At 33.9% G+C, this 19,245-nt stretch overlaps 2 protein-coding genes across 2 annotated transcripts; both read right to left on the bottom strand.

The window, feature by feature from the left end:
* Positions 1–215: 215 nt before the first annotated feature.
* Positions 216–6,539, bottom strand: LOC133873400 (probable LRR receptor-like serine/threonine-protein kinase At3g47570). The gene is made up of 5 exons (XM_062311110.1): positions 6,101–6,539; positions 5,205–5,662; positions 4,413–4,516; positions 971–1,580; positions 216–539 (listed from the first exon to the last, which is right to left on the bottom strand). Exons 1-5 carry the CDS (start codon positions 6,537–6,539, stop codon positions 216–218), a joined length of 1,935 nt encoding a protein of 644 aa, XP_062167094.1.
* A 7,977-nt stretch (positions 6,540–14,516) lies between these two features.
* LOC133873792 (probable LRR receptor-like serine/threonine-protein kinase At3g47570) lies at positions 14,517–18,390 on the bottom strand. The gene is made up of 2 exons (XM_062311558.1): positions 15,520–18,390; positions 14,517–15,213 (listed from the first exon to the last, which is right to left on the bottom strand). Exons 1-2 carry the CDS (start codon positions 18,206–18,208, stop codon positions 14,783–14,785), a joined length of 3,120 nt encoding a protein of 1,039 aa, XP_062167542.1. The 5' UTR covers positions 18,209–18,390; the 3' UTR covers positions 14,517–14,782.
* Between the last annotated feature and the right edge of the window lie 855 nt (positions 18,391–19,245).

Raw genomic sequence — 19,245 nt, 5'->3', positions numbered from 1 at the left:
CCACTTATTCGATAAGAAATAAGAGTAACCAAAAAAAGAAGATAAAAAAACAAATTGATAACAATTAAACTCCTAACACATATCTATTACTCCAGACGTGAAGGACTTCTTAGACTTGAGCTTGACCTCGGTTGGTGATGACGCTAGACGGCGTTGAAATGCATGCGTCTCTAATTGCCCCAAGTTTGTTGACGACATCATTTGTGGGCAACCGCTCATGAGGAGATGTTGCAGAGTCCAACAGTCCAATCTGCAGCACAACAGTCCTTAACTCTACTTCCGGCAACGAAATGATCATCAACTTCTATGTCATCGTTATTTGTCTCATCATCAACATCTTCTTCACCTTCTTCAAAAGGTATTGACGAGTCCACTATATCCATGACACGTTCCGGCAAAGCCATTGCAATGAACTTGTGAATGCTCAGGGCATCTTTGAACATGTCATCGGTAGGTCTTTTCCCAGTGAACATCTCCAGCAAGAGTATCCCATAGCTGTAAATATCTCCAAGTACAGAAACTTGGCCACCCATCCCATACTGTGCAATTTATTAATATATGATCACTAAGATACAATAGTCTTCTAAACTTATACAATTTCTCCACTAATGCATTTTACTACTATTCAACAATTTTGTTTTGTTTTGTTTTTTCTTTTCTTTTCTTTTTTCTTTTTACAAAAGAAAAAGCACTTATTTCCAAAAACCCCGAGTATTGAAAATTTTCCCTTCATATATATGTAAAATATTGGACTTAAAAATTATTCATATCAATATTATGCTTAACCTCTCATTCATGTTTGATGTGTGAAACTTAATTGAGCAGAGTTATTGCAGGTTGAAAACATACCTGGAGGAATGTACCCAATGGAACCTTTTAGCGCAATTGATAAGGACTTTGACAAGGTTTCTTTTTTAGAGGGATTATGTGATGCTTCAAAGATGAACTTTGCTAATCCAAAGTCACCAACATGTGCTACCATATCTTCATTAAGGAGGACATTACATGGCTTTATATCACAGTGAACAATTGGCGTTTCACAATGAAGATGAAGATATTCCAATGCATAAGCAACATCAATGGCTATGTCTATTCTCTGAATAAAGCTCAATCTCTTACATTGATGTTGTCCATCCTTTAAAGGATGCAGCCACTGGTCTAGGCTTCCATTAGACATGAACTCAAACACTAGACTTTTAAAGTCGTTCCCTTGATGATCAATGCTTGAGCAAACAGTGATAATCTTAAGAAGATTACGATGGCGTAAACTTTTCAAAGCATTGCATTCATCAATGAAACTCTTGGAAGCTCCTCGTTGTTGTAGGTTTAACACTTTAACTGCAACAATTGCTCCATTGCTAGAAAGAACTCCTTTGTATACAGAACCAAAACTACCTGAACCGATCAAATTGTCCACAGAGAAATAATTAGTTGATGCTTGGAGTTCTGCATAAGATATACATGCCAATCGCCAATCCTTTAAGGATAGGGATGTAAACGAAGCAAAGCTACCCGTGAGCTCGCTTGGGCTCGGCTCGTGCGCGACTCGGTTATTAAATGAGCTACCCGTGGACACGAAACTATACTCGATTATTAAACGATACATACCCGTATAAAACCCGGCTCGCTCGTTTAAAGTTCGCGAACATACTCGTAAAAAGGCTCAGCTCGCTTATTAGCTCGACTCGTATATATTTATTAATATACATATTTATTAATAAATATATGCATATATATTGATAAAAATATCACTTTTTTTTTTTTTTAATAAGTAAAAATACTAATTAAGCTATACAATGTATAACTATTAATTATATCTATAAGTATCTATATAATATATAATTTAATGATAAAAAATAATTAAGATGGTTATATCTTATATGATCTAAGAAACTAAGACTCTAAGTCTAATAATTAAGTATCTAATAATTGTTGAATTAACAATAAAATGTTAATGATATGATTTAATGAAAATCTCGATACTTAATCATATTATTTAAATAATTATATCATATACAATGACAATGTAATTGGTATAATCCCAACTCAAGTGATTAACATTAAAATCAACAACGTGTTTCTTATAATTACAAATTAAGTATAATCATTATAATTCATATCATTAGATTATGCGATCATATGTATTATCACTAGAATTTATATAAAATGCATGTGATTTAACAATTTATATGATATTAAATCGTATGTAATATGACGCATTATATCTTTATTGTACAATGTAATAATCATAACAACAATACTTATTTTGTATCATTGTATAATTAAATGTGATCTAAGTTCTAACAATGTACTATGATCTAATAATAATAGGTGATGTGATCTAACAATTCATTTAATTAAATTTAAGTATGATCTAACAATTTATATGATATTAAATCTCATGTCATATGGCACAATGTATAATGTAATAATCATATCAACAATACTTATTTTGTATTATTGTATAATTAAGTGTGATCCAAGTTCTACTAATGTGCTATGATCTAACAATAATAGCTAGGTGACATGATCTAACAATTCATTTGATTTAATTTAAATATGATCTAACAATTTATATGATATTAAATCTCATGTCAAATGACACAATGTATAATGTAATAATCATATCAATAATACTTATTTTGTATCATTGTATAATTAAGTGTGATCCAAATTATAACAATGTACTATGATCTAACAACAATAGTTATGTGATATGATCTAACAATTCATTGGATTTAATTTAACTATAATCTAACAATTTATATGATATTAAATCTCATGTCATATGATACAATATATATTTATTATAGAATCTAGTAATCTTATGGTCCTATCTCCTATGTATATTAATTATAATGATAATGCTTATATAGTGATATTATATCATATAAATGTTATTATTAGATACTAAGAAAGTTGTGATAAGTAATTAAGTATGATTCATAATTTTCGTATCATATTATAAATAATATCATATCCTATGATCATATGAATCATAATTCATAATTATATATAATTAAAAATTAAGGTATAACAACAAATTATTATAGCCACATAATAACATAGTCACATAACTACATAAGTCATAACTCATAAGTATACAATTTATACAAAGTAATTAATATACATTATAATGATTAATGATTAACTGATTAAGTATCTAGTTATTTAGGTAATTACTTAGATAATTTTGATACATACTTAATACTTTTAGCTTAAGTATAAAATAATAATTAAGTATTATTATTATTAATGTACTAGTTTAAATATAATTAATAATTTGTAGGCTTTTACTCTTAATGGTGCGTTTGAGGTTGCAATTTCGTAGAGAAAAAGTGCGATTTTAAACCAAATTGCAGAAAATGAATAGTTTTGAAACTGCGTTTTTAAAAAATTGCGATTTGAAAACGCAGAAAAGTGCTTATTCAAATCGCAGGCAATGTGGTGCTTTTTTGAAAACGCAGTATTTTGAAAGGCTAACCTGCGATTTTAAAGGTCAAGCTGCGATTTTGATAAATGCTTAATTGCGTTTTTAAAAATTATTTTTTTAAATCGCTATTTTAAAATCGCACTTTTTGAAATCGCAAACCCAAATGAATCCTATGATTTAATGAATTATGATTAAGTGTAATTTGTATAAATGTATAATTACTAATTATGTATTTATGATTAACATTTAACAGATTAACTAATTAAGTATAAATGTATAATTATATTAATATATAGCTTATGAGTTAGAATTAATTATTTACGATATAAATAACAATTTTTTAATTTTTTAATTAGCTTATAAATATAGGTTTATAATTTATAAAGTTATAAGTTATTGGCATTATTGCATAAATGAGAAAACGTGCATAAGGGAGTCAGTAGAAGTGTAGAATATTTTTTTAATTGTTTTTTGAAACTTTGAATCAGTATATATCAACTAATTAAAAATTACTGTTAGATTTATTTGTTACTCAAGCTGATGTGCATTCCAACTGTAGAGCACAATTGATAATGAAATTATTTAGTGTTTCACACGCACGCTATTAATTAGATTCAACCACTGTTATTCAATTATCCAATAGCTATTTTATATAAACGCCCAAGATTTGTCTGATTTGCACCGCTGTAATTGATCAAATAGAAGTTACGTGTACTGGATTATTTCCTGTTTGGGGAATTGCGTGCGTGACGTGCATCACTGGCACTCTGGCAGAGTCGCAGCATCATGGCCTTTCAGTTTTCAACTTTTCACCTTTTGCTTTTTTTCAAAGTAGAAACTTCAACGTCCCTTTGCTCTTATTTCTTTCTTTCCTTTACTTTTTTTATTTTTTTTTTTATTTTTTTTATTTTATTTTTTTTTCTTGTTATTGAAATCCTGTGCTCTTATTTCAATCACTCTCTCTCTTCTCTCCCATTACTTTTCTTCTTTCTCATTTTCATTCCTCTTGCGCCCGCTGCCTGGATCAGATAGATCTGAAGAGCTTGGACCAGCAGCTTCAGAGGCATCTGAGCAGGGCATGGACTATGGAGAAGAACAAGAACAGATAACAAGAAGAATAAGCAACGCCCACTGTCACCAGACACGAGTGGGAGATTGACCCCTCCAAGAACATCATCAAGGGCGTCATAGCTCGTGGCTCTTTCTGCACCGTTCACCGTGGCATTTATGATGGCCAAGATGTTGCTAGTTTTGGATTTTTTTATTTTTATTTTTATTTTTATTTTATTTTATTTTATTTTATTTTTTTGGTTCTGTAAATTTCCATTTGGGAAAATAAACAAATCCATTTCTCAAGAATGTTAATTCCGTAGGATTTTCTCAAGCTTGATTTATGTTGAGATTTTGAGGCTTTTGTTCTTGCGGGTGTTGGCTTAGCTTGGTTTAGGTTTTACACTGAAATTTTTTCTCACGAGACGGGCGAGCCGAGTGCCCGATAACGCACTCAGCTTGTCAAAAAACCGAGCTTGAGCTTGAGCTCAGACAAGAATTTACTCTTGGTGAGCCGAGCCAAGCTCAATGTTCAATACCCGTCACGAGCTCGAACCGAGCTCGAGCTCATGAAAATTCTCAACGAGCCGAGCTTGAGCAACCACTATTCGCCTGAGCTCGACTCGTATACATGCCTATTTAAGGAAGATGCGACCAAAGGTCTCTTTCTCCATTTTTTAACCATATAAAATGTGAGGAAAAAACATAGTGGAACAAGTACCAACATGACTGGTATTACAACTTTAAGTGCAAGGTGTTTCATAGATGGACGTTGACTCTTTCTATAGCACTTTGGTAAAAGTAATTCTGGGATGCCACCACATAACTTGTCATTTCCAAATATTGAAATTGCACTTACATTCAAAAAAATCCCTCCACTTGGCACTTTTCCCTCGAGATCATTATGAGAAAGATTAAGAAGCTTAAGTGACAAAAACTTGCTGAAAAATTCAGGAATCTGTCCTGACAAGTTATTGCGAGAAAGATCAATTTCATCTAAACCTCTTAGTGTTTTCAAATATGGAGGAATAGCTACTTCAAATGAATTACCCTCCAAATACAAATTCACCAAACTAGTACAACTACCAAGGGAAGCAGGGATTTCACCATATAATCTATTCTCAGACAGATCTAAAACACCAAGATTTTCTAAGTTACCCACTTCAAATGGCAGTGTACCTGTCAAAGAATTATGAGACATTGCCAAATAAATCGAAAGGGAAGAAAGACCAATAACCTCTTTTGGTATGGTACCATTGAGATTGTTAGTAGAAAGGTTTAGTAAAAGCAAATTTTGGCAGTTTCCTAGGCTTGCGGGTATACTTCCCTCAAATTTGTTCTCCTCCATAAAGAGCTTTGTCAATTTAGTTAAGTTACCTATGGAGAAAGGGATCAGCCCTGAAAATTTGTTCCATCCTAAATTTAGTATCTGTAACTGCTGGAGCTTCCCAAGAGCATCCGGGAGAGGACCCCTCCCAAATAATTATATTCTAATCCCAGAACGGTCAAGTTAACGAGGTTTCCAATCCGATTGGGGATGCCGCCATGTATCATATTTCTACCCATAGTAAGACTATTCAGCTGGGAGGAAAGATTGGCAATGGAGCTGGGCAGTACAGTGACTTAGATTAGTCGGAAGGCTCCCACCAATGGAATTGAAACTCAAGTTGAGATGCTGCAGACGCTGTAGTCTTCCCAATTCTTGAGGAATTTCACCATAGATGCTGTTATTTCTCAAGTTGATTCCAGTAAGGTAAGTAAGATTTCCCATAGAAGGTGTTATGGTGCCACCCAATCTTTGACCTTTCAGTTTCAGAACCATGACTCTTTTACTGGAGGGGCTGCATGAAACACCAAACCAGTTGCAAAAATGGGTGGACTCATTCCATGAGCTCATGATTTGAAGTGGGTCTTCAGTAATCCGATTCTTGAAGTCGAGCAATGCCAGGCGATCAGACTCATCTGCAAAAGCATGAATTCTTGCAGATTTCAAAAGAAGTATTCCGTGAAAGAATATTAACAAAATCCAGTTGAAATGCAGACAAGAGAATTTCATCTTGTTGGAACTTGGAAGCATAATAATTTTCTAGTAAAGATCAAGTCTGATACGGGAGTTTACTTGATATGAAAATATTAAAAAGTTCCAATGAGAGTTAAAAGGAAATAAATTTTTCCGATTGGGAGAGAAAAAGTGAAAGCAGGAAGTGATGTAAAGCTCAAAGTGAAAAATGTGAAAACGGGAAAACAAAATAGAAAAGTTTTAGACAGATGGATGCACACATTCGTTTTCTGTTGACTGATTTAGGGGTCAAGTTGAATGACCGGCCCCACAATAATTTATTTATATACCTGCATTATGCTCATACGGCACTAGTACACACACACACACACACATATATATATATATATATACACACACATAAACACATATTTATATTAAAATTCACAATTATAATAATTCAAGTTATATTTATTATATTATGAAGAGAACTTTTGAAATACTTAAAATATTTGCATTGCAAAGTAAAAATTAATAAAAATAAAGCTATACGATCTCGATCATTTGAGTTGCCTAAGTATATACAAGTTCGGCTTATTTATTAAATGAGCCTAAATTTCTGTTTGAACTCAATTCAAATTTATATGAATCGAGCTTGGTCAAAAGCTATTCACAAACTCCATTCATTTACAACCCTAATGCCGGCCTGTGTGGTCTTGTCCTCTAAGCTGGAAAAGGAAAAGAAAAAAAAAAAAAAAAAAAGTCTATTATTAGTCTCTCATCAATAATTCAATTTTTTTTATAGGCCAAGTTGTGAAAATACTAGAAATAAGATTACGAAGGAGGATCATTTCTACTTTTAATCTACATGATGAGGCCCATTCGACTAGATCGATTACATATGGACTACAATGTGTGTCGATTTGTATTTTATCGACAAAGAATAATGTGTCGATAAAGAGGAATGCTATACATAAGATTTTTATCACTATTTCATCAGAGAATAAAAGGGATAAAAGCCCATCATATTCTCTTCCTATTTTCAATCACTGAGCTGATGTAGTAATGTTTATTTTTTTTATTGAAATTTCTTTTCTAATGGCCAATGAGTATTGTCACATCAACTTAGTGAAATGACTGGAATGTGCGTGAAATAAAGTGTAGTATATAGTATTACAAGTTGTATGAAAAAATTGAATCAGGCCTTTAACTTGGATCACACATATTTTAAGAACTTTGAAATTAAATAATAGTGTAGTCATTGTAAAGAAGCACGAGACTTAGGAGATGAATAGTTACACGGGAAGCCAAAAGAACTTTTTTAAGTCAAAATATTCCAATGACAATAATAAGCAAACGTAGTAAAGAAAAAATTGTTAAATAATGCACCGAAACAAAATAATGTTACCTTCTCAGTGACCAAAATTTATAATTTTAAATGGTTTTAAGGTGGCTAAATTTGTTGAAGAGATTAAAAATTTCATCAACAATGGTTAATTAAAAATCAGTGTCGGCTCATCCCTTAGGCAAGATAGGCAGCCGCCTAAGGTCCCTAAGTGGAATAAGGCCTCCAAAGACAAGTTTGTTTAAAAAATAAAAATAAAATAAATAAATAAATAAGATGAAAAAAAAAAAGAAGCTTAATCATAATTTGAAACTATTTTTTTCAATAAGTCCCCAAAGACAAGTTTGTTTTAAAAGAAGAAAGAAGAAGAAAAGCCTAATCATAAGTTGAAATGATTTTTTTTTCTCAACGGAATAAGGCCCCGATATAGGTTTGTTTGAAAAAGAAAAAGGAAAATCCCAATTATAATCTGAAAAAATAAAAGAAGTATGATCTCTTCTTTGAAGACTCTTTAACTTCAATAAAAAAATAATTAGTTAGAGGCTCAAGAAAACAACAATTAATATATACCAACAAAATAACAGTGCATTTTCTCTCCTATTAGAAGACTTTAGAACTCTCATATAGAATAAATAATTAAAAAAAAAAAACAAAAAACATACCCTCTCTCTCTGTTTGAATCCACCCGGAGTACATCAGAATAAACCCAAATCCCCAAAGCTCTAATCCTTCTGGTTCTCGATCTCCCTCTTTTTTACTCTCTAACACAAAATGGTTCGCTCCAACGGTGTGAGGCTCGTCTACTAGCTCGCTCGCTGCTCTCTCGCCTCCAATTTCTTCCACCAATCCAAGACCTCCGTACGCCTTCTCTTTCTTCTTCAATAGCTCTGAATTTCGTTATTTTTCAGTTAATTATCTTATTCTTTAATTGTTGTTTGAAAATTTTTGGTTGTTTTTTGATGCTGAAAGGAAACTCCGGAAAATGTTTACTGTATTTGTGCTTGATTTTTTTTTTTTTTTTTTTTTTTTTTTTCAGTTAAAATTGTTTAAGTGATTGCTCGATCTTAAAACCAATAAAAAATAATATCTAGTTTAATAGATAAATATTTAGAAAGTTTGATTTAGAAAGCTTTTTAAAAGTGATAGATAAAATAACAAAAATAGATTATTTAGCTAAAAAAAAAAAACAATAATTATCAATAAAAATAATATATATATATATATATATATATATATATATATATATATATATATATATATATATGGCGTGGCCAAGCAGCTCTTTAGTTGCAATGCAATTCAAACTTCTCGGCCAGCTAGATTTTCAATTTCATCATATGATGGAAAATATAGATGGTCGGTGATGAAATTTGCCCAACGACTCTTAACATCTCGGGTGAATAACTGAAAAGGTGTATTCGAGTCAATTCAAGTAGTCGGAGGTTCAAGATTTTACGTGATTTGATCTATGTATAACCTATGTTTAGAGGATAAAGCTTTAGGGCTACATTTTACTTTTATTCACTTGACAATCTATGATATTACTATTTATAGGAGAATTGTGGTACATAAGTATGGTAATAAAGCTCTATCTTACATTTTGCTCTTATTCATTTAATATTTTTACAATATATGAGATTACTATCTATAGGATAATCGTGGTATATAAGTATAGTAATAAAATTAATGTACCTTCAAATTTGATTAGATTCAAATCAATTAATTTTTATTACCATTAAATCTATTTTTAGGAGATTACAATCAATTTTAACAAATCTCTAAATCAAATCCCCAAATAATCTAATATATTCTAACAAAAAACATTGGCATTTTCTCATATTTTAAGTACTCACTGGTTTTGTTTGCTGCAACTTTTTTCCTTCCAAATTTGAACATATATAGTTGTGGAAGAGTAATGCAAAGAACCATTTTGATGCAAGGTGGCGGAGTGGGTTCGCAATAATAAACAGCAATAAAATCACAACTCTTCTCAAACCAAGATTCTATCAAGAAATCAAGGTAAAAGGAATAGAAAATCTCTCATAGAGTGTTTCATATTGATAAACTGATAAAAATACTTAAGCTGGAGTCTAAAACCATCTTAATAGGCTTATATAGAGCATAAATTCGAAACCAAAAAAATAATAATAAAAAAATGAAATAAAAATACTTCTTTGCATTACAAATAATACAAAACGACAATTTTTGCATCGTAAATGTTAGTGAAATTTAAAATAAAATAAAATAAAATTGTAGCCTTCTAAATAAGCTTTCAAACGCCATCGATTTTGTATCAATCCGATGTCAGAATCAAAAGATATGATTTTTTAAGTACGTAAAACGGGTCTAACAAAAACTGATAAAATTGGCCCGCATCACATTTTTTGTCATCTTTTTATCATTTTTAAGTTAATGTGGCTTTTAAAATCACTATTACTCGTTAGAGCATCTTCAACAATAATAGTCAAGTAGCTAACTATTGAAAAATTACAACTCTCTATTTTAGTTATTACTTTTTCTATATTCTCTCCAATAAATTCTTTATTCTACTCTTTATTTGCATTTAAATATTATTTTGTGTGAGAAAAAGTGTGAAAGAAATAGAGAGAGAAAGAAAAAAGAAAAAGAAGAGGAAAAAGTAATAAAAAAATTTTTGTAGTGTGAATTGTGAATAGGCAGAACAACCAATTAATTTACTATTCACATACATTAGGAGAAAAAAAAAAAAAAAATCTATTTTACCTATTTTACTGGAGACGAAAAATGACTCATAATAATCAAATTTAATTATTATGAATCATTTACCTATTTTATTGGCTATTCTCTTACGAAAATATAAAGCAAAATGTCTTAGGATGATGGTCTTATATTCTAGTAGTGTTTTTCCAACTTCTGCTTGATGACTCAGAACCACGATCGAGTAACTAGTCCCATTTTTCAGTTGTTGACATTTTGACTGAGATGTGAAGCAACACCAGCTTCCGTGGTCGTGGAGCTTCTGTTCATGCTTGACTAGCTATGTGGTGGAAAAATTCAATATCAGTTCATCATGAAATTTTAATTTTCTAGAATGGATGGCTGGACTTTGGAAAAGTTATCAATAAAGAGAATGTTGTGCTGTCAGCCAATTGCTCTAACTTTCTAACATCGAGCTCTTGGCCAGAAGTACTTATTCTGATATGGTGATTAAAAGAAAAAAGAAACAAGTCTAATTAACAAAATCTTAAACAATCTGCTTCTGTTATCTTAATCCTCGCTAACACAAGTAGGAAACCGTGATTTGTATTGAGTTGATACTTATTTGCCAGAGGAACTAAATGGGTTTTATTGATTTACAAACTTTTTTTTTTTTTTATTCTTTTTGTATTCCTTCTAGCATTATTCGTAACACTCTACTCATAAATTTTGAAATCTAAAACGACAAATTTAAGCATGCATTTTTAGTATATTTAAATATTAATTATAATTTTTTATATTCAAGTTTTTCTAACATCTCTTTTTGAATTGATAATTTTTTTGTGACATTGTCCACTTCTTAGGTAGAACGGACATAAATTTCTTACAAACTGGTTTATAAGAAATTTTTTACAAACCAGCCTATAAAAGTGACGCATCTTTAGCATGTGAGAAACACATTTTTTTAACTAACAAGTTCTTCTCGCATACATTTCTAAAAGTTTAAAAGACACATATTACTACTTCAAATACTGATTTGTAGAAAATTTATGTCCAAAACAACCTGTCTATACCAAACACTCTTCAATGGACTTTGTTTATGACTGCCGGTGGCTATGCATATCAAGAGAGATTTTCATCCACCTTTGAAATCATATATTTGCACCTAGAGAACAACTTTTACAAGCTAGGAATTGGCAGCGGATGTGCTATACATTCTTCTGCTTTCATTCTTCCATTTTCCAACTTTAAAAAATTATCATTAAATCTGCGGACATCATGTAATGAACTTACATGAATCTCACAGATTCAATAATGATTTTTAAAAGTGAGATAATAGAAGGAGGACAGAAAGAACAAATGAATAATTACACTTGGTACAAACCCAACCCTTTGTGCCCTCCAATAAGAGATGGACACGTCAGGTGGGAAAAGAAAGAAAAAAGAGTAGGACGAAAACACTAGTTTTTCTTAGAAAAGCCATAGTTTTTTTTTTTTTTTTTTTTTTTTTTTTCTAACAAACAAATAGCATGTGCTATTATAAAATCTTCAAATCATACATCATGAGAAATAAAGGGACAAGATCCCCTTACACTTTAAGCCAGAAGGATTTGACTTAAAAAACAGCTGCCTGTACAGAAACATCAAACCCTACTAGAATTACATTTGGGCCTCTCTTACATTAACGCTCACACTCAGATAAAAGAGGGCCGATCTAGCATCAAGCCATCAAAAATTCTAATAAAATCTGAGTAATACACAGCCAGACTGTACATAGAAACAAGAGGATACACAACAACACAGTGCAGAAAAGACCAAAAAAACACAGCAACCGGCAGAGGAGACAGAGACGGAAACCACCGGAGACGGCGGTGCATGGGAAACACGCGCCATCACCAGCTGCACCCAGCCGTAGATCTGCCACCGTAGCCCCCATCCCCAACGAGCACGGCCAGAAAATGGTGGAGCGTGGCCTTCATGCTCACCAAAGAGCAAAGGCCTCTCTGGCGCGTGCAGGCCACGCGCCGGTCACCGACGAACGACGTGACACGTGCTTCCGGCAGCAGGAACGGACGGCGATGGAGAACAAGGCTGAGGGGCGCGTGTCTTGAGAAAAACAACAGGATTGAGTATATCTGGCTCCGAAAATCTAAAAAACCCTTGAAAACACAGGCCAAAAACCACCGCTAGGAGACACGAAAACGCCACCATATTCCCGCGCTGGGCACCATGCTTTTAGCTTTACTGCCTGACAAAAGAAAGGAAGAAAAAAACCAACACAAAAAAACAAGCCACCATAGCCTCTAGAGGCTAGGGGAAAACAGCCATCACCGGACTTGCCGGGGGGAACAAAGCTCCACAGCCTAGAGGCTGGGAGAAATCTAGCCTCCACTGAGAAAAAACTCAGGGAGGGAACAAAAGACACCTTAGTTCAAGATGACTAAGGGGCACAAAGGGGCCGGGGGGAGGAAGGTAGCCTCCCTCCCCCGGCAAGCAAGTATTCCTGGGGGTGTTCTCTGGAGAGGGTCGAGAGAGAAGTCCCAGGAGAGATAAGTGCTTAGGAGATTATGAGTAAATGGTTATTGGTTTAGAAAAGCCATAGTTTTTTCAACTCATCGTCAACGAAAAATCTCTTAGATTATTTCTCAGATTATAGAGCGTAACCCAACTTTCAAGCCATAAGCTGGTTATCGGCCGCCGAAGCTTTATCTGATAAAAAAGTCTTCGGGTTATAATTTCATCGGTTTGATTATTGGGCCATGAGGGAATAACCAGAAGATGATGGAGAGGGAGACGGGTGCCACGATTGTGATTTGGGGGATGAGTCGATGAAGGGTCTCCCAAGTATTCGATTTTTCGCCAATTCCTTTGATACCCACTTCATTACGTTGCCATTTTTGGGTGCCCATTGGATTAAAAGCTGTTCCTTTACAACTTGTGTAGTGCTACAAGCAAAAGTGGTTCTGTGTACCTATTCATGGGTAGGAGGGGATTGCAAAGTTTTGGACGAAGTAACTAACAAATTAAGGAGTAGTAGTTTCTAGCTCCGGAATTAAGATTGAATGGAGTCCTCAATAGGGTAGTTCTCCTTCCGGTGAAGAAGTTTTAATTGTAATTTTGTAAACATATATATATATATATATATATATATATATATATATATATATATATATATATATATATATATATATAAATGTTACTGAATCTTGGATCTGAATGAAGTTAGCAATTATACGGGACAAAAGTGCTCTGACTGACGAGGAGACTCAAGCCATGACAACGTACTTCAGCTGCTGGGGGAGAAGGAAATGTCCCCGGTGGGAATTTGCAGAGGCAAAGATCTTTGACATTGCCACGGACACTTAGTCTGGAAGCTACTGATGAAGTTTAGAGAGACTTGATCAGAGAAAGTAGTGGTGGTGTCAAGATGACTGATATGAAGTCGAGTTTATTTTTAATTTTTAGGGTTAAATACCCCTGAGGTACCTGAGTTTTACGTGTTTTTAAATTTAGTACCTCAGTCTCATTTCGTATCACAGGTAGTACCTGAATTTGGGAGAAAAAATCATTGTGCTATTTCTCGTCCAAATTTCAACTGCTTCATAAACAAACACAGATCAAACACAGTGGACACACCAATCTGGTAGGAAACATTCAGTGCCACAAAATAATGCCACTGAATGTCTCCTACAAGCTAAGATACACATCCAACTTATGGTTCCTCTTGGTTAAGGTTCATCACTAGCTCACAACAAATCTGAACAAATACAATGAGGTTAGTAGCATTTCAATATCCGTACTCTTTTTGACGCCTCTGCTTTAGTCCTATAACTCACAACAAACATTAGATACTTGATCATTGTGAGAATACATCTTATATACATCCAGAAGTGCAGAACTAATTCATTGTGAATTCATAGAGGACAAAAGCACTAATGGAAAACACAATAGGAGGCAAGAAAACACTGAAGTCTCACCGAGCAAGCTATCAGAGATGTCTCATCCACATCACATGGAAAGTGTGACAGTACTCCACATAAGTTTATACCAATCGGTTTAAATTACATCACCTTATAAAGTCCTACCACTTATTCAATAAGAAATAAAAGTAAGAAAAGAAGAAGATAAAACACAAATGATAACAATGACACTTCCAACGCATATCTATTACTCCAGATGTGAACGACTTCTTCAACTTCAGCTTGACCATGCATTTGGGTGGGCGTTATCTTATTGACCTGTGGTGTAAGGTAGTTATGTTTGTCCTCGGTAATGTACGCTAGCTGGACAACGTCAAAATGCATGTGTCTCTAATTGCCCTCAGTTTGTTGACGACATCAGTTGTGGGCAACCGCTCATGAGGTGATGTTGCAGAGCACAACAGTCCAATCTGCAACACCGAGACCAAACAATCCTCTACTTTGCTTCTGGCATTGAAATGACGATCAACTTCTTCGATTATTGCGCCTTCTTCTATGTCATCGTTATTTGTCTCATCATCAACATCTTCTTCACTTTCTTCAAATGGCATTGACGAGTCTACTATATCCATGACACGTTCCGGCAAAGCCATTGCAATGAACATGTGAATGCTCATGCCATCTTTGAATATGTCATCCGTAGGTCTTTTTCCAGTAAACATCTCCAGCAAGAGTATCCCATAGCTGTAAATATCTCCGAGTACGGAAACTTGGCCACCCATCCCATACTCTACAATTTAATAATATATGATCACTAAGATACAATAGTTTTTTCTAAACTTAAACAATTTATCCACCAACACATATTTACTACTATCCAACAAATTTGTATTTTGTATTTTTGTTTTCTTTTTTTTTTTTTTTTTTTTACAAAAGAAAAAGTACTTATTTCCCATGGTCCCGAGTAATGAACTTTTCCCTATATATATATATATAGGAGTTAAAAATTAATCTTATCAAAATTAGGCTTAACCTCTCATTCATGTTTGATGTGTAAAACTTAATTGAGCTTAGTTATTGCAGGTTGAAAACATACCTGGAGGAATGTACCCAACGGAACCTTTCAGCGCATTTGACAAGGACTCTGACAAGGTTTCATTTTTGGAGGGAATATGTGATGCTTCAAGGATGAACTTTGCTAATCCAAAGTCACCGACATGTGCTGCCATATCTTCATTGAGGAGGACATTGCTTGGCTTTATATCACAGTGAACAATTGGCGTTTCACAATGAAAATGAAGATATTCCAACGCATAAGCAACATCAATGGCTATGTTTATTCTCTGAATAAAGCTCAATATCTTACATTGATGTTGCTCATCCTTTAAAGGATGCAGCCACTGGTCTAGGCTTCCATTAGACATGAACTCAAAAACTAGACTTTTAAAGTCATTCCCTTGATGATCAATGCTTGAGCAAGCAGTGATAATCTTAAGAAGATTACAATGGCGTAAACTTTTCAAAGCATTGCATTCATCAATGAAACTCTTGGAAGCTCCTCGTTGTTGAAGGTTTAACACTTTAACTGCAACAATTGCTCCATTGCTAAAAAGAACTCCTTTGTATACAGAACCAAAACTACCTGAACCGATCAAATTGTCCACAGAGAAATCATTAGTTGATGCTTGGAGTTCAGCATAAGATATACGTGTCAATCGCCAATCCTTTAAGGAAGATGCGATTGAAGGTCTCTTTCTCCATTTTTTAACTATATAAAATGTGAGGAAAAAACACAATAGAACAATTACCAACATGACAGGAATTACAACTTTAAGTGCAAGGCGTTTCATGGATGAACATTGACTCTTTCTATGGCATTTTGGTAAAAGTAATTTTGGGACGCCACCACATAGCTTGTCATTTCCAAAGATTGAAATTGCACTTGCATTCAAAAAAATCCCTTCACTTGGCACTTTCCCCTCGAGATCATTATGAGAAAGATTAAGATGCTTAAGCGATAAAAACTTGCTGAGAAATTCAGGAATTTGCCTCGAAAAGTTATTGCACGAAAGATCAATTTCTTCTAAACCTCTTAGTGTCTCCAAAGATGGAGGAATTGCTCCTTCAAATGAATTACCCTCCAAATATAAACCTTCCAAACTAATACAACTACCAAGGGAAGCAGAAATTTCTCCAGATAATCTATTCTCCGAGAGATCTAACTCCCCAAGGTTTTTTAAGGAACCAACTTCAAATGGCAGTGTACCTGTCAAAGAATTTTGAGACATGACCAAAGAAATAGAAAGGGAAGAAAGACCAATAACCTCTTTCGGTATGATACCGTTGAGATTGTTAGTAGAAAGGTTGAGTAGAAGCAAATTTTGGCAATTTCCTAGGCTTGTAGGTATACTTCCCTCAAATTTGTTCTCCTCCATATGAAGCTTTGTCAATTTAGTTAAGTTACCTATGGAAAAAGGGATCGGCCCTGAAAAATTGTTATTGTACAAATACAGTTCCTGTAACTGGTGGAGCTTACCAAGAGCATTCGGGAGAGGACCTCCCAAATAGTTTTCTTCTAATCCCAGAATGGTCAAATTAACAAGGTTCCCAATCCCAACCGGGATGCTGCCATGTATCATATTTCCACCCATAGTAAGAGTATTCAGCTGGGATGAAAGGTTGGCTATGGAGCTAGGCAGTATTCCACCGAATTGATTACTACCAAGACCTAAGGCCTCCAAACTAGTACAGTTGGCCAATATACCGAGAAAATTCAGGTCACCAACTTTTCCGTTGCCAAGTTTATTTATCTCGAAATTAAGTACGACCAAGCCACGCAATCTTGCTAGATTTTGAGGCACAGTTCCAGTGAGACCATTTTCAGAAAAGTCAAGCGTACCAAGTCTAGAAGCATTTGACAATGACACGGGAATAGGTCCTGTGAAACTATTAACACCTCCGGTAAAATATTCAAGGTTAGGAAGAGTAAGGCCAACATCTGGTGGAAGGCTTCCATGCAGCTGGTTTTGAGTAATAGAGAAATAGTAAATGGAAGATATATTGTAAATTTGAGGAGGGATCGTACCAGACAAACTATTCCCATAAAGTACAAAAACTCCCAAGTCTGATAGACGGCCAAGCTCACTAGGTATGCTCCCTTGTAGATTGTTCAGGGGAAGAAAAAGTTTATACAAAGAAGAAAAGTTCCCTATCCACGCTGGGATAGTTCCTGTAAGGTTATTCACACCAAGATTCAGGTAAACCAACTTTGACAATGAACTAAACTGCTCTGGAATCTGCCCAACAAGTTTGTTGGTACCAACATGAAGCACTCTAAGTTGTGTACAGTGACTTAAATTAGTTGGAAGTTTCCCAACAAGCGAATTGTGACTCACGTTGAGATGCTGCAAACGCCGTAGTCTTCCCATTTCTTGAGGAATTTCACCATAGATGCTGTTATTTCCCAAGTTAATTCCAGTAAGGTAAGTAAGATTTCCCATAGAAGGTGCTATGGAGCCACCCAATCTTTGAGCTTCCAGGTTCAGAACCACGACTCTTTTACTGGAGGGGCTGCATGTAACACCAAACCAATTGCAGAAATGGGTGGAGTCATTCCATGAGCTCATGATTTGAAGTGGGTCTTCACTAATCCGTTTCTTGAAATCAAGCAACGCCAGGCGATCAGTGTCATCTGCAAAAGCGAGAATTCTTGCAGATTTCAAAAAAAGTATTCCGTGAAAGAAAATTAACAAAATCCAGTTGAAATGCAGGCAAGAGTGTTTCATCTTGTTGGAACTTGGAAATATATATAATCTGATACGGGAGTTTGCTTGATATGAAAATATTAAAAAGTTCGAATGAGAGTTAAAAGGAAATAAATTTTTCCGATTGGGAGAGAAGAAGGGGCCAGTGAAAGCAGGAAGTAATGTAAAGCAAAAAGTGAACAATGTGAAAAGAGGAAAACAAAACAGAAAAGTTTCTCTCCATCGCTTTGGAAGATCGATGCACTCATTCGTTTTCTGTTGACTGAGGGTCAAGTAACGAGTGCTTGTTGACTCAGAACCACGATCGAGTAAGTAGTCTCATTTGTCAGTTGTGGGGCTTCTGTTCATGCTTGACTATGAGCTAGGTAGAAAAATTCAATATCAGTTCATCATGAAATTTTAATTTTCTAGAATGGATGGCTGGACTTTGGAAAAGTTATCAAAAAAGCGAATGATGTGCTGTCAGCCAATTGCTCTAACATTCTAACATAGAGCTCTTGGCCAGAAATTATTCCGATATGGTGATAAAATAAATAAATAAATAAATTCATTAATTAAAAAAAAAAGAAAAAAAAAGAAAAAAAAAAAGAAGCCTAATTAACAAAATCTTAAACTATCTGCTTCTGTTTGTTATGTTAATCCTTGCCAACAAGAGTAGGAAATTAACCCGTGATTTATATTTAGTTGATACTTATTTGCCAAAGGAACTAAATGGGATTTATTGATTTACATTTTTTTTTTCTTTTTGGATGAGTGGAAATAAATTAACCAAGAGGCTGAAAAACTATGATTTATAACTAACTTCTTTTTGGTCTTTTTTCTAACATTACTCGTAACACCCATATTAGATTTTTAATATTGAGAAATTCGATGTCAAAACTTATTTGTTTTATTCAAGAAAGGAAAGTGCCAAGTGAGAAAAATATTACAGAATATTAATCAAGAAAAGAAATAGTCAAATAAGAAGAATATTGCAGAATATTAATTAAGAAAGGAAAGAGCTGAGTAAAGAGAGTATTGCAGAATATTAATCAAGAAATGAAAGAGCTGTGATTTGA

Source organism: Alnus glutinosa, chromosome 7 (genome assembly GCF_958979055.1).
Source record: "Alnus glutinosa chromosome 7, dhAlnGlut1.1, whole genome shotgun sequence".
NCBI classification, from domain to species: Eukaryota; Viridiplantae; Streptophyta; class Magnoliopsida; order Fagales; family Betulaceae; genus Alnus; species Alnus glutinosa.
Note: the sequence above shows the minus strand (reverse complement) of the source record. Positions and strands in the feature narration are given on the sequence as shown.

Bases quoted from the DNA above. Each gene is read 5' to 3' on its own strand.
- LOC133873792 (XM_062311558.1), bottom strand. From the start codon at position 18,208: ATGAAACACTCTTGCCTGCATTTCAACTGGATTTTGTTAATTTTCTTT. The intron at 15,214-15,519 runs GTATGTTTTCAA...ATTAAATTGTAG, and splicing joins CGTTGGGTACATTCCTCCAG to AGTATGGGATGGGTGGCCAA.
- LOC133873400 (XM_062311110.1), bottom strand. From the start codon at position 6,539: ATGAAATTCTCTTGTCTGCATTTCAACTGGATTTTGTTAATATTCTTT. The intron at 5,663-6,100 runs GTACTGCCCAGC...ATTCTTTGACAG, and splicing joins TCCGACTAATCTAAGTCACT to GTACACTGCCATTTGAAGTG. The intron at 540-970 runs GTTGGTGACTTT...TAAATTGCACAG, and splicing joins ATGAAGATATGGTAGCACAT to TATGGGATGGGTGGCCAAGT.